Source organism: Pelodiscus sinensis, chromosome 1 (genome assembly GCF_052426305.1).
Source record: "Pelodiscus sinensis isolate ZL-2025 chromosome 1, ASM5242630v1, whole genome shotgun sequence".
NCBI classification, from domain to species: domain Eukaryota; kingdom Metazoa; phylum Chordata; order Testudines; family Trionychidae; genus Pelodiscus; species Pelodiscus sinensis.
In genome coordinates this window covers 31,738,184-31,751,038 of record NC_143052.1, presented here as the reverse complement: position 1 = coordinate 31,751,038, position 12,855 = coordinate 31,738,184, and the positions used below count along the sequence as shown (strand labels likewise).

The 12,855-nt window shown below is 38.5% G+C and overlaps 1 protein-coding gene across 1 annotated transcript in view; it reads left to right on the top strand.

Annotated features, from left to right (window-relative positions):
- The window catches only part of CERK (ceramide kinase), a 63,801-nt gene that overhangs the window by 15,454 nt on the left and 35,492 nt on the right, over positions 1-12,855 (top strand). Inside the window, exons 4-6 of the mRNA XM_089778722.1 lie at positions 127-252; positions 1,112-1,175; positions 6,558-6,703. Coding sequence (XP_089634848.1) covers positions 127-252; positions 1,112-1,175; positions 6,558-6,703 — 336 coding nt within the window. The remainder of the gene's footprint in view (positions 1-126; positions 253-1,111; positions 1,176-6,557; positions 6,704-12,855) is intronic.

The following is a 12,855-nucleotide window of genomic DNA, read 5'->3' as shown; positions in this document are numbered from 1 at the left end:
TGTATTCAGTAACAAAATATTTTGAGTATGTATTTAAATATAATTTAAATTTGTTTTTCAGTTCTATGAAAACTGTCTTGTTTTTATACTAACAATGTGGGGTGTTCGTTTACTTTCCTCCCCCAGAATCTAGACCAAAACAGCTGCTTGTATACATTAATCCATATGGAGGAAAACGGCAAGGGAAGAGGATCTATGAACAAAAAGTGGCTCCGTTGTTTAGTCTAGCTTCTATCTCAACTGATGTTGTTAGTAAGTAAAGTTAATATTCCACTTCAATCTTGTATTAAATATAAATTTATTTAAAGCAACTCAAGAAAATGCCTTTTACAGCTCAGCTTTCTGCAATAAGTGTATGAAATGGAATACAGGTTGAACTTCTCTAGTGTGGCATTCTCTGGCCTGTCAACATTCGTTGTCAAGCACAATTTTAGTTAGCCAGATGTCCACTTACTATGGATGTGGCTAAGTCTCCTGCCATCCCATAAAGTTTTACAGCCACCAATCCTGGCCCTCAGTGTTCTGTGCTTCTGTTTATCTCTAATTCACCCATAAACATCTAAGAATCCAGTAAGCAGTGGATTTGTTAGTAATGTTGCTAGACAATATTGACCTCCCATGGTTCAGCAAATTCTCTGTTTCGGCACCGGTCAGGTCCTGAGAGGACTGGACTAGAAAGGTTCAACCTGTAGTAACTGCTTTTTAATGTAGCCCTGCAATTACAAATGAGTAGTATAGCAATGCACCATTTATGTACATGAATTTTTCAGTTTCCTTGTAAAATCCATTTATATATATATATATTTATTTTAAAGTAAGCTAAGACATAATTTTGCTTTCTGCTTGTATGGAATGTAGTTGACTATTGGTTTCAGGGTGTTAGACAAGGTTACTGAGGGAATATCTTTTAATAGACCAACTTCTGTTGATGTGAGGTCCAATAAAAGATAGTCTTTCACCAACCTTGTCTCATGTTTTCTATTTGACAGCCACATTCATGTGGTATTTTGTTTTTGGAACTTACGAAACATTACATGATAAGTTTATGAAACTTAGCTTAATAGGAAGGCTTGAATAAATAAGTTTGTTTGTTTTTTGTTTTTCTCCATAGTAACTGAACATGCTAATCATGCTAAGGATAACTTATTTGAAGTTAATGTATACAAGTATGATGGGTAAGTGATTTAATTCACATTACCTTACATGTTTGTTTTTCCAGGAATGTGTAGTTTTAATTTCTGGAGAAGAGAATATTGTAACAAGATAGTTTATGGTAATTTGGAAACTTTGAAATCATTACAATAAACTGTAGTGTAGCAAAAGTAATTGCCTTAATATTGTTATCTTTTGTGACCAACCCTCCCTCAAAAAGTGTAGTACACAGCACTGAAGACACAACACCCTGTCAACAATGAGACAGCGTACACCTATGCTATTAGCGTGCGTCTCTTACCACATGATTCCAAACCTGTACTACTACATAAGCCACCGAGAGAAGGGATAAAAGTTCAATTTATAAAAACAGAAAAAAATAGTAAATACAGCTGTTCAATTCATACTTAGTGGATGCTTTTTGACACCCAAATGACTGCTTTATTGAATAATTTGTGACATATAAGGAGTAAATAATAGACATGATATATATTATGAGAGACATGGAATTAAATACATAACATACAGTAATGCTATTTGCAACTCTCCAAGCCCTAGATTTAAATAAAGATAGACCTGGGGTAAAACTACAATGGAAAAAAGTCAGGGTTACTCTTAAGTCTAAATAGCTAAACAGTTACATGTGTGGGCATACACAACACCAACAGTCAGAGCACCATCTTAACCCTCTGTCTCTCTAACTTCAGAGGCAGTGGACCATGATAGAGACTGACTTTTTTGCTTTCCTTGCCTTGAGCACCATCCCTGTGTAATATGGATGCAACACTAGAAGCCATAAAATCTCAATCAGGTGTAAAGCCGAGAAGGGACAGAAGCTGCAATTCCATTGCCAACTCTCACCATATGTGGTATTTTATTTAAAGCATCAAAGCTTTCCCTTTAAATAAAAGTGTGTTATTTTTGATCCTCATGGTTGTGGCACAAAGCTTGAAAATATGATCTGAGTTAACCTCAAAGGTCCCAAAACTGGACATTAAACAGAAAGCTGCCCAAAGCTATTATTTTAAAATCTCATAATTTTAAGCTACAGGCAGTCCCCGGGTTACATGGATCCGACTTACATCGGATCCCTACTTACAAACGGGGTGAGGCAACCCCGCACTAGCTGCTTCCCCCCAGTAGACCAGGGAGACGCAAAGCTAGCGTCCCCCTCCCCCAGCAGACCAGGGAGATGCGGAGCGGCTTTTCTCAGCAGACACCTCAGCTTGAGAATAAAGGACTGAGGGAAGTGAGGTGTGGGAGAATAAAACTGAGCTCTGGAGAAATGTTGGCTAGAGTTTCCCCTACAATATGTACTAGTTCCGACTTACATACAAATTCAACTTAAGAACAAACCTACAGTCCCTATCTTGTACGTAACCCGAGGACTGCCTGTATATCCCCAGAGAAAATAACTCCCAATATTTGTTCAAATACTTACTTTAAAATGAGTCAGGTGTCCTTTTATATACAGTCATCTTCTTATTCCTGAATATCTCCATTTTATCTCTCTAACATTAGATTTTAATTGGAACTCCTTTCATACGGCTAAGAGAAAAGTCCAAGCTATCTAAACAAAACAAGACTAAAAAAGAGGCAAAAATAGTTCAGTGTCTTAAAGTAATTCAGTAAAAAATTCAGTTACAGTGAGGGTCTGATCTTTAGAAGAAAGTGTTACTAAGCTGATACTTTCTGTTTTTTTCTGCATACGTGATTGCCACATATCCAGTTATAAAAAATCTTTTCAAATCAATTTGTCTGAGATCAATTCATGTGATGCTTCAGCTTAAAAGTTGGGAATGGTACCAAATAACCAGGCCTGGGATGCAGATTCATAAGCATAATTAAAACAAGGAATAGCTCTAGAGTAGTGCTTCTCAAAGTGGTCCGCAAAACCACTTTGAGAACCATGTTAACTGACCATGCCAGTTTGTTTACTTACCAGCATTGTGGCCATGCAGTTCTCACAGCTCCCATTGGCTCCAGTTCATCGTTTGCAGCTAAGGGGAGCCACGGATGGCAGCATGGACTGAGCTGCTGCTCCCTTTAGTTTCGTGGAGCACTTTGAGAAGCACTACTCTAGAGATACAGAATCTCTTCACCGAAGCACAATTTTTTTGCATATTGACATTTTGATATTCACTTCCGGTTTTGAGTCAAAGCAATATACTCTGAATTTCTTGATCTCTATTACATTGGCCATTATCCTCAGAAGGGATAGGCATCTGTTTCATCCTCGTAATATTGAATCTGTACTTGCTGTTAGTTGAGAGCAAAATGATAATATCCTTATCAATTGTACATTTAATTCCAAACTACTTCCTTGCCTTCACAGTACCATAAATCCAATCTAGAATTGGGGAAGAAATTTGTAAAGGATGTAAACATGTATAGTACATACTTAAGGAGGTGAAAAAATGAGGTATAATGTACAACTGAGCAACTGGCCCTCTTTTTTACTTTTAAAACCAGGTATTTGGCATGTAGAACAAATATTGAACTTATATTTATAGCTTAGTGATTCCAGTACTGGACCAAATAGAGGTTCTCTAAAAGAATAAATGTCACCTAGGTAGGATATCCACAAGGTTTCCCCTTAACTGCTTATTTTTCTATTCTATGCCAAGAGTTTGATTCGTTTGACAACTGAACTGCTTTGTTGTCAGAATTGAAATATTTAAATGAACAAGTAACATGAAAAAGTGAATCAGTATAATAGTCTACATGAGTTGAATGATGATGAGGACAAATTCTGTTCTGATCTGAACTGTGGAGTGCCTATTTCCTGTACTAGTCTGTTTCAGACAGAGGGTGTAGAATATGCAATAAAGTATTCCTCATGAGGAATGAATACTAAAGAGAAACAGGTCCTGCAAGTTAGTTACATGGTGAACAAACTAGAGAGTAATTGTACTAATCCACTTGTTTTAATATGTTACTTTCCAATGCTTGTATGTGTAGCTTGGGGACTTTTTACACAATTTTCTGAAGACTAGACTGGGCTCATTTTCATAATGCATCCCACTGGAAGTTTTTTTTAATTATAACTCGTCTTGGGCCCTATTAAGATTTTTTTTTTTAAGAGATTGAATTTTGTTAACACTTATGCACAGACCAGGTATTATTTACAATGAAGTAATACTTTGTTTCTGATGTTACTTTTGGCTACAGTTTTGGCTTCTGTCCATTCTGAGCTTCAACTACGGTTGCTTCTCCAGTTAAACTGGATTAAATTTGGAAAACAAACTCATTTATGAAGATAGTTAAAATGACTTGTCTGGTTGTAGAATTGTAATCTTGGTGTATCCAACTCTTTAATGCTTTTGCATAACAAGGCAATTTAAGGTGTCAGGATTTAGCACAGGGGTGGCAAGAGCCTCTGCGGGCCAGATCTAGCCTGCCAAGTGGGTTGATCCAGTCTGTGGCCTTTTGAGACCTGGAGACAGTGGAGCACACACAGTATTCTCCCCCTGCCAGGGGTACACGGTGTTTAGAGTGATCTTCCAGCTATTATGAACAGCTAATGGTTCACTCTAGGTGCCACTCGCTCCTTGCAGGGTGGGAGTAGGGACGAGAGACTTCATGCACTCACTCCCACACCTCCAGGCCAATCAGGCTGAGGGAGGGGGAATGCACGAAGTCTTGAGGCACAGCATCTGTCTGTGGAGAGTTTGGACCCCCCATAGACAGGAACTGCATTGTAGGGCGGCAGGCACCCAGTCTGTGAGGAAAGCAAGTCTTTAAACTGGATCCCCTTGTGGACCAGCTCCCACCTGCCACCCTATGCTGCTTCCTCTGATACAGAGGCATCAGCGCAGAGTGACTGAGGGCTTCCTGGCAGTGTGGTTGGAGCGCACTGACTGCTGGCCCCTCCCCCTGGGACTATCGAATAGTCATGTAATGGCTAAAATGTTATGCATTTACATGACTATTCAATTACACATTATCTAACATCCCTAATTAGGAAGCATAAGTTACTTTAGATAGATAGTATATATGCCTATGTACTTTTGAGACTTGAGACTCCAGTAGCATTCCATTTTATAAACATACTAGAAGACTTACTCAGCTTTGCTCGGGTCCTTCAAGGCAGGGTGCTGGGTGTGGAGGGTGGGGGGGAGAATCAGGGCTGGAGGTGAGGGGGGGGGAATCGGGGTTGGGGCTCAGGGTGGGAGGGTACAGGTGTTGAGATGAGGAGGGGCTCAGTGTAGGGGTGGGAGGGTGCACGAGTTCAGGGTAGGGGCTTAGGGATTATGGGGGCAATTGGAGGGACCTAGAGGCAGGCTGGGGCAGCTGTGCCCTGCCCGTTGGCTCCTCCTGTGTGGTGGAGATAGGGGGAGGGTGCAACTGCAGGGACTGTGCTGCCCATCCCAGGAGTGGCTACTCCCTGGGGAGGTTGCTGGCCAGCGGGGCTGCCTCTTCGCAGGTCTGGCACTGGAGCTGGTGACCACAGGGGAAGGGTTTCACCTGAAGCTTTGGGGAAGGAAGGCCACTTATCCAGCTCATGGCCTGCAACATGCAGAGTTCCACCCCCATGTGGCCGCTCTTACTGGTGCTGCGACCCCGCTGTGGTCATGGTGGAGCCTAAATGTCCCTGCTGTCAGACAACTCCCATCTGTATTATATAAAACAATCTGATTCCAGGCACATCCCATTGACCTTGCACAATGGATCCCTTGCCTTATTTTAAGTTATGATAAAAGGAAGCTGCACACCAAATTTGATGGTCCTAGCTCTTATTGGTCTGGAGGAGTTCTTGAACAAACGGACAGACACACATTTCTAATATATGTAGTAGATACTATAAGGTTTTTAAATGTATAACATTTAGTTAAGGATTCAAAGTATGTCTTTTATAGTAATTGTGTGTGGCATAGCACATTAAATAAAGTTGATGAAATAATATAAAACCTAGATAATATGTAATACAATTCTATTTAAAAGAGATACAACTATAATCTATTTGAATTTACAAATTATTTATAAATATATCAGCTAAAAGAGGGGAGGAATTTTTACTTTGTCTTGTATTTGAGGGCTCTTTGTGTACAGTCTGTTTCATTGTTTTACTTGTATAGTTAGTTTTCACTAATGTTTGTGTCTGTGTTCACACAGCAGTGGGGGGAGGGAGCACATTTAAAAATAGAAAAAATTGTTATAAAGTTACATAATTTGGCTGAGGGACATGCTAGTGGCTCCCACGTCTAACTTGGGTTTTTTTGAATTTTTTGTTTGTATTTTTAATAGAATGTTTTAAGATAACTGTGCCCCTTTTTTATATATCATAAAGGTAAATAGGAAGAACAAAGTGATAACTCTTTTTATAACTGGTGTCTGCTCTAATCGGAACATCTGAATGTGTTTATTGACTGTTAGCATGTGTTCTAACTTGTGTTTTCTGGCAGTATTGTTTGTGTTGGTGGGGACGGAATGTTCAGTGAAGTGATGCATGGTCTAATTGGAAGAATACAGAAGGATTCTGGCATAGATCAGAATAATCCCAAAGCACCATTAGTCCAGAACAATATAAGGATTGGCATTATCCCTGCTGGTAAGAATGAAAAAGGGTTATCTTTCAGTTTACTTAATTTATTGATTAAACAACTTTTTGTGGTTAGGCCTACCTGTAGAATTCAATATGAATAGTAATACTCCATAAAGATATTGGTGGGCCAGTATAGATAGTGATGGCTGCAATGCCTTTTTTGTGGAAGAGGGAATTTGCAAGAGGGAAGGAAGCAAAAATTAAAGTATATAACACAATTATTGTAGTACCTAAGAACTGCTTTCTTATATTTAGTATTCTGGGTCTTACATATACTAGTATAAATGTTAATGAAAAAGAAAGGTAAGGAAAAAATCAAACTAACAACCACTTAACTGAAAACATTGTTTTATTAAACCTACTGAATAGAGGCTAAACATCTTGTACAGTAAAAGCACCCCAATATTCTGTATTCAGGTGTTGAAATCCCTTTTGTGATATAAACACAACCTCACCTCCTCTCTGTGCTTCTGCCACAAGAAGCATAGAACCATTGGAAAGCCAGGCTACAGTTTCCAGAGACAGGTGTATCTTTTATGTTCTTCTTGACGTCCTGTAGTCATAAGGCCTGAAGAAGCCCTGCTGCTAGTTTTCTTCCATATCTCAGGGCCTGCCTACATTAGGAGATATGTTAGCGTTATTTTGAAGTAATAGCTCATAAAATAACTATTTTGTGATAATGTGTCCACACTACAAGGTAGCCTCAAAATTAGTCCAAGGCAGGCTGCCTTAATGTGGACATGTTACCTCAACTTAAAGTCCCAGGAAGCACTGGGGAGAAATTACGTGGAATGATTTGGGGAGTGGTAACTTCAAAATAGCAACAGTGGAGCATCCACACTACCTCTATTTTGAAATAAGCATTACTCCTCTTGGAAAGTAGGAGTTGTTGTTTCAAAATAACCAGCCTTTTCTTTTTAAATAAGAAAAGTGTGTACACTCCATGAGTTATTTCAAAATAACTCCCTAGTGTAGACCAGGGCCTAATGAAGTGCTTGTCCATTCTAATTCACTAAGATTGTGAATTTGTTTAATCTGGAGAAGGGAAGACTGAGAGGGAACATAACAATTTTCAAATACCTAAAAGGTTGTTAATTGGAAGAAAGAGAAAAATTTATTCTCCTTAACCTCTGAGGATACGACATGAAGCAATGGGCTTAAATTGCAAAGGAGGTTGTGGAATCTCCATCATTGGAGATTTTTAACAGCAGGTTAGACAAACACCTGTCATGGATGATCTAGATGGTGTTTGGTCCTGCCATGTGTGCAGGGGACTGGACTTGATGACCTTTAGAGGTTCTTTCCAGTTCTATGATAGCCAGCCACCTTTTTCAGTTTAATTCTCATTACTACTGATGAGAAGCATTGTTCAAAGCTCTTTCTTCCAAGTGAAATCTGCTGGCAATGTAGATTTAACTACAAAAACTAAACATTTTTGACATTTGAAAAGTAATGACCCATATAACCAAAAAAGGAGATTCCTAAGGCTCTATGCAAAATGTAGTCTGGGCTAGAGGGAGCTTTCCCTCTTCCAGAACTGGAGTTCATATTAATAATACCCAGGGGTGTTTCTAGAACTGCAGATCAGTGTGGACATACAATTCAGGTAAGGCACAAAATTATTCTTTGACAGTCACATGACTGCCTTTGAGTAAATGACTAAAAGTTGAAACTAGAGTGTAGTAAGAAACAAAACACTGAGTATATTGATGGTAAAATACAGAAAAATTCTGGATTTCAGTGTTTTGATATTTACGTTCTGTTAAACTTACCCAACTCTCACTCCTGTTCATTTAGTCTTATAGTCCAGTGAGGTACCGTATATCAGATGTGCTTTCTAGAAATCACTCTGTAGAGATTTGCATGTGCTCCTCCTAATAATATTAATGAAGACACACACTCAAATCCATTTTCAACTTAATTGTACACCTCAAACAAAATCTGAATTGCTCTCACTCCTTACTCTTTGCTCAAGTACAAGTTCCATTGACTTCAGTCAAGGTGTGTGTGTGTGTGTGTGTGTGTGTGTTGTTTGTTTTTTTTTTTGTCTTGTCTGAGTAAAGTGTTCAGGGTTTGACAGGTTTATTTGAAAACATTTATCTATTTATGGTGTTGATGGCCTAAAGAAGATGCAGTTAAAAAGCATAGCTCTCATAGTTAGGTTACGGCACCCTTAAACTTTAGGGATAGGAACAAATTAAAGTGGAGTTGAAATGTTTTTGGTTTTGAAGTACAGTATATGAGTTTGTCACCGTCTGACATTTGTTTAATGTACACACTTGCGATTATGTTTTTTTTTTTTAAACAATCTTCACTGATGTTAAAGTATTAAACTTCAGGTTTCTTTCTTGTGTGATCCTTTATAGTCTGTTTGCTACAAATTTGAGTTGTTTCTTTTTGCATTCATTTCGTCCACTGTTACAGCCATTTTTATATGTGAATTTATATTGTATTGTCCTGTAATTTCCAAAGTTTTGTATTACACATTCTACCAATACAGTCATATTTTTACTTTTAGCTCTGAAATAGCAATTTTGAAAAAATATATTTAATGAACATGTTTAAGGAAGCTAACCTCTAAATTTCAGAGAGTTAGTATGTTTCAGCAAAAACAGTGAGGAGTCCTGTGGCACTTTGAAGGCTAACATATCGTGCATATGACAAAGTGGATTCCAGCCCATGAAAGTGTATGTTTAAATAAATTTTAGTCTTTAACGTGCTACAACCTCTACATTATTTGTTGCATATTCTTTTAGGGAACAAACTTAAAAATATAAATCCTTATGCATAATAATTGATTACGCATTTATGGTTTTTTGGTTTAGCTTTTACTGGTTTAGCTTTTACTGTTGAAAATTAGGAGGAAGGGCAGGGAGTCTTAATGTTTTATTTTCAATTTCTTATCTTTGTTTAAAGAGATGCTTATGTATAATGTATACTTCAGTAATTCATATTTCTGTGCATTATGCAAGTCTTAATGCTCAATTTCAGGTCTCCTAGCTCATAAGATGTCCATGTGTGAAATGGTCAGTGACATGTTTGAGAGAAATTTGCAGGGTTTCTCTTCCAAACCCTTGTGAACTCACTCAGTGGAGTCCTGGTGTTAATCTGAGTGCAGTGTATATTAGATGAGAGTTTCTGATGAGACAAAATTATGGCTACAAAAATATTATATGTTGTCATTCTGGAATTGGAAATCTATTTCTGTAATATTTAATTTAGTGTGCATGTAGCTATTCATTTTTCCTTGTTCAGATTAGACACACGTATTGAATTTTTATAGCAAACCGTTCTGATTTAGAAGGGTGTTTTGGAGACAAGGGAGGTGACATTTAAAATCTTAAGTGGCTAGCAAAGGCATATTGTCTAGCATCTGTTACATTTATCCAAAAATCTTTATTCAAGTTCTATATGGTAGAACATTTGTTCCATACTGTGGTTCTGGGGAGTCGAGTCACAGTTCCAAGACTATTGAGGAATGGGAGAAAATGCATCAAAATTCTAAAAAAACAGCTCTTGGCAGTGTCAAGCAGCAAGGCAGTGCCATTGACTCCTGGAAGAATAGAGTTCTGTCTGCAGCAGTATGCCTTCTGTGGCCTGCAGCATGTCAGACTCCCCATGGAGGTTGCAGGATCTTAGTGGTGAGATGGGCCGTGGGAAGAGGATCTCCCACTCCCCATCAGTGAATGGTGTAGCGGGCCATATAATCTAGTATGTTAGAAGTGACCCGCAGGCCACTTGTTGTCCATTTCTTTATTTTTGAATTCATTGGTTGCGTGGGACCCCCTGCAATGGAGGCCCTGTCTCTGTGCAAGTATGCTGAGTACATATTGATTATTAATATGAACCTCATCATCCACCGCCTTTCGAAGTAGACTGATAAAATGGAACATTCATTTGTGAAAAGTCAGCCTGAATGCAAAGTACAGGAAGTTCATGTTAAGAGCTGAGCCCAAAGGGAACTATAAAATGAAAAGGTTCAGTAACTGTTAGTAGATTAGCTGGTTTATAGTGTATTCTGTGTTGTTTCACTTGTGCTGTGGGACAAAAGGGAAACTTTACAGTACAATCTGTCATGCTATGCATGCTTTCCAATTAATAATAAAGAAAATGTTCAATTGAAGTTTTGAAGGTAATTCAGGATATACCCAAGAATTGAAAAAAACCATTTTAAGAGCACATAAAAGTAGGATGATGCATTGTAGCAGAAGCCATTGTTCTAGTTGACGTTTTTGTTCCTATTTTAACTCTGTGTGTTGGAAAGTAAGACTATGTCTATGCTATGTGAAATATGGACGCTGCCGCAGTCAATTTTTCCAGGGTTCGAATTAATTTGATCTTTACTAGACCCGTTAATTTGAACTGAAGGTTGCCCTTGTTGGCACCTGCACTCCTGCTCTTCATGAAGAGTGTAAGAGATGTTGATGGCAGTATTTGCTCCCATTGACCTTCCCCTGTGTGGATGGCCCAGATACACGATTAAGATCCGTTGACTCCAGCTGCATAATTAACATAGCTGGAGTTGTGTATCTTAACTCAACTTTCCCCTTTAGTGTAGACCAGTCCTAAGTGTTCATACTACTTACAAACCTTTCCTTTTCCCTTCCTTCCTTCACACAGCTTTTATTTAAAACAGTGTTTCTTAAACTTTTTAAGATCGAGGAACTCCAAACAATAATTTTTTTTAATGGGGAACACAAAGAATGTTTTTGTTGGAGTCGGAGGGGGGGGGGGAGGGAAAGGAGGCTTGCCCCGTTAAGGGTGGCCATTCCCAAGGGAAAAGTTGTTGAGCAAAACAACCAAAAAAGGACAGGGAAAAGAAGTTAAGCAAAAAACTGAACAGTTTTCCCTTTTATCAGGAGAGCAGGAATTGCCCTTTTAAGGGTGGCCATTTTGAACACTGTTCTTAGCAGCATACCTTCAACTGCCTTGTGGCACACCGGTGTGCCACGGAACACACTTTCAGAAACACTGATTTAAAATGTCCCCCACTTAAGCATATGCTTTTAAAAAACTTTCTTTTTCACATCAAATTGAAGCTTCTTGCTTTCAAAAGTCCTCCTAACTTTATTTACCCATCTTTGCCCGTCTTTTTTTTCTCCCTTGTGACCGCTCTTTTTTTTTTTTCCCCAATCTCTACAGGCATGTCCCTAGGTATGCCTAGAAAACTGAAGAAAGTGCTGTGATAGCAGGATACCCTTACTGAGGAAGTAAGAAAAATGTAATAGAAGTAGGGTAAAATGTTCGAGAAAATTGGGGATAATATAAGAGAATCAATGAAGTAAGGAAGAAAAATCTGAGAAGCCTGTCCTATGGTGAGGGGCTGGGAGATGGGAAGATGTAGACTCTTAGTATGAAGCTCAGCTAAGGTAGAAGTATGTTTCTGTGGGTCATATTTCCTGCTTTTAATCTCAATATTTAAAACAGAATAAGAGGCCTGTTTTGAGGTGGTAGTTGTGCCTTTGATCTTAGTACTATTAGAGTCACTCCTCTATATTAGACTGGCTTCTGAGACTGTTTCTCTATTACTTTGATGGCTTCCTCTCTTATGCTACACCAGTTTCCTTGCACACTTCTCACTGCTTCCTATTAAATTTTCCTTATGGACTTTCTCCTTCAAGATACTCTGCTTCTGTCACTGTGCCGTCTTCCATTGAATTGTTTCTTACAAACCTGGGAACCTTTATGGTTCAGAATACCTTCCTTCCTTCGGTTGGGTATACCCCCAAATATTGTTTAGACAGCAATAGAAATTTAATCTTTTTCTATGTATAACCTGTTAAATTCAGAAGTAATCTCTGATGTGTATGCAAAAACCAATCACAACAATCCAGCTAGCATTCAGAATAGCAGACACTTCATCAGGCTTAATTCATGCCTGGAAATTCAAAAATTATTTGTATATGCCTTATCTGTGAACTTAATGCATGGACATAGGCATGATAATACCATCACATATACTCACCCACCTGGGCTTCTCAAGCACTTTGTTTCTATGTTCACTAGCAGAAACCAAAGCTGCTGTTCAAAATGTTTAGTGCTACACTGTGAGCTATGATGTTTATATATAGTGAACAATGCATCTAGTGGCAATTTACCTATATGACTGATCAGGTGGTCATTAGTATATTTCTTTGACATGTCCCCTGTTGGCCATA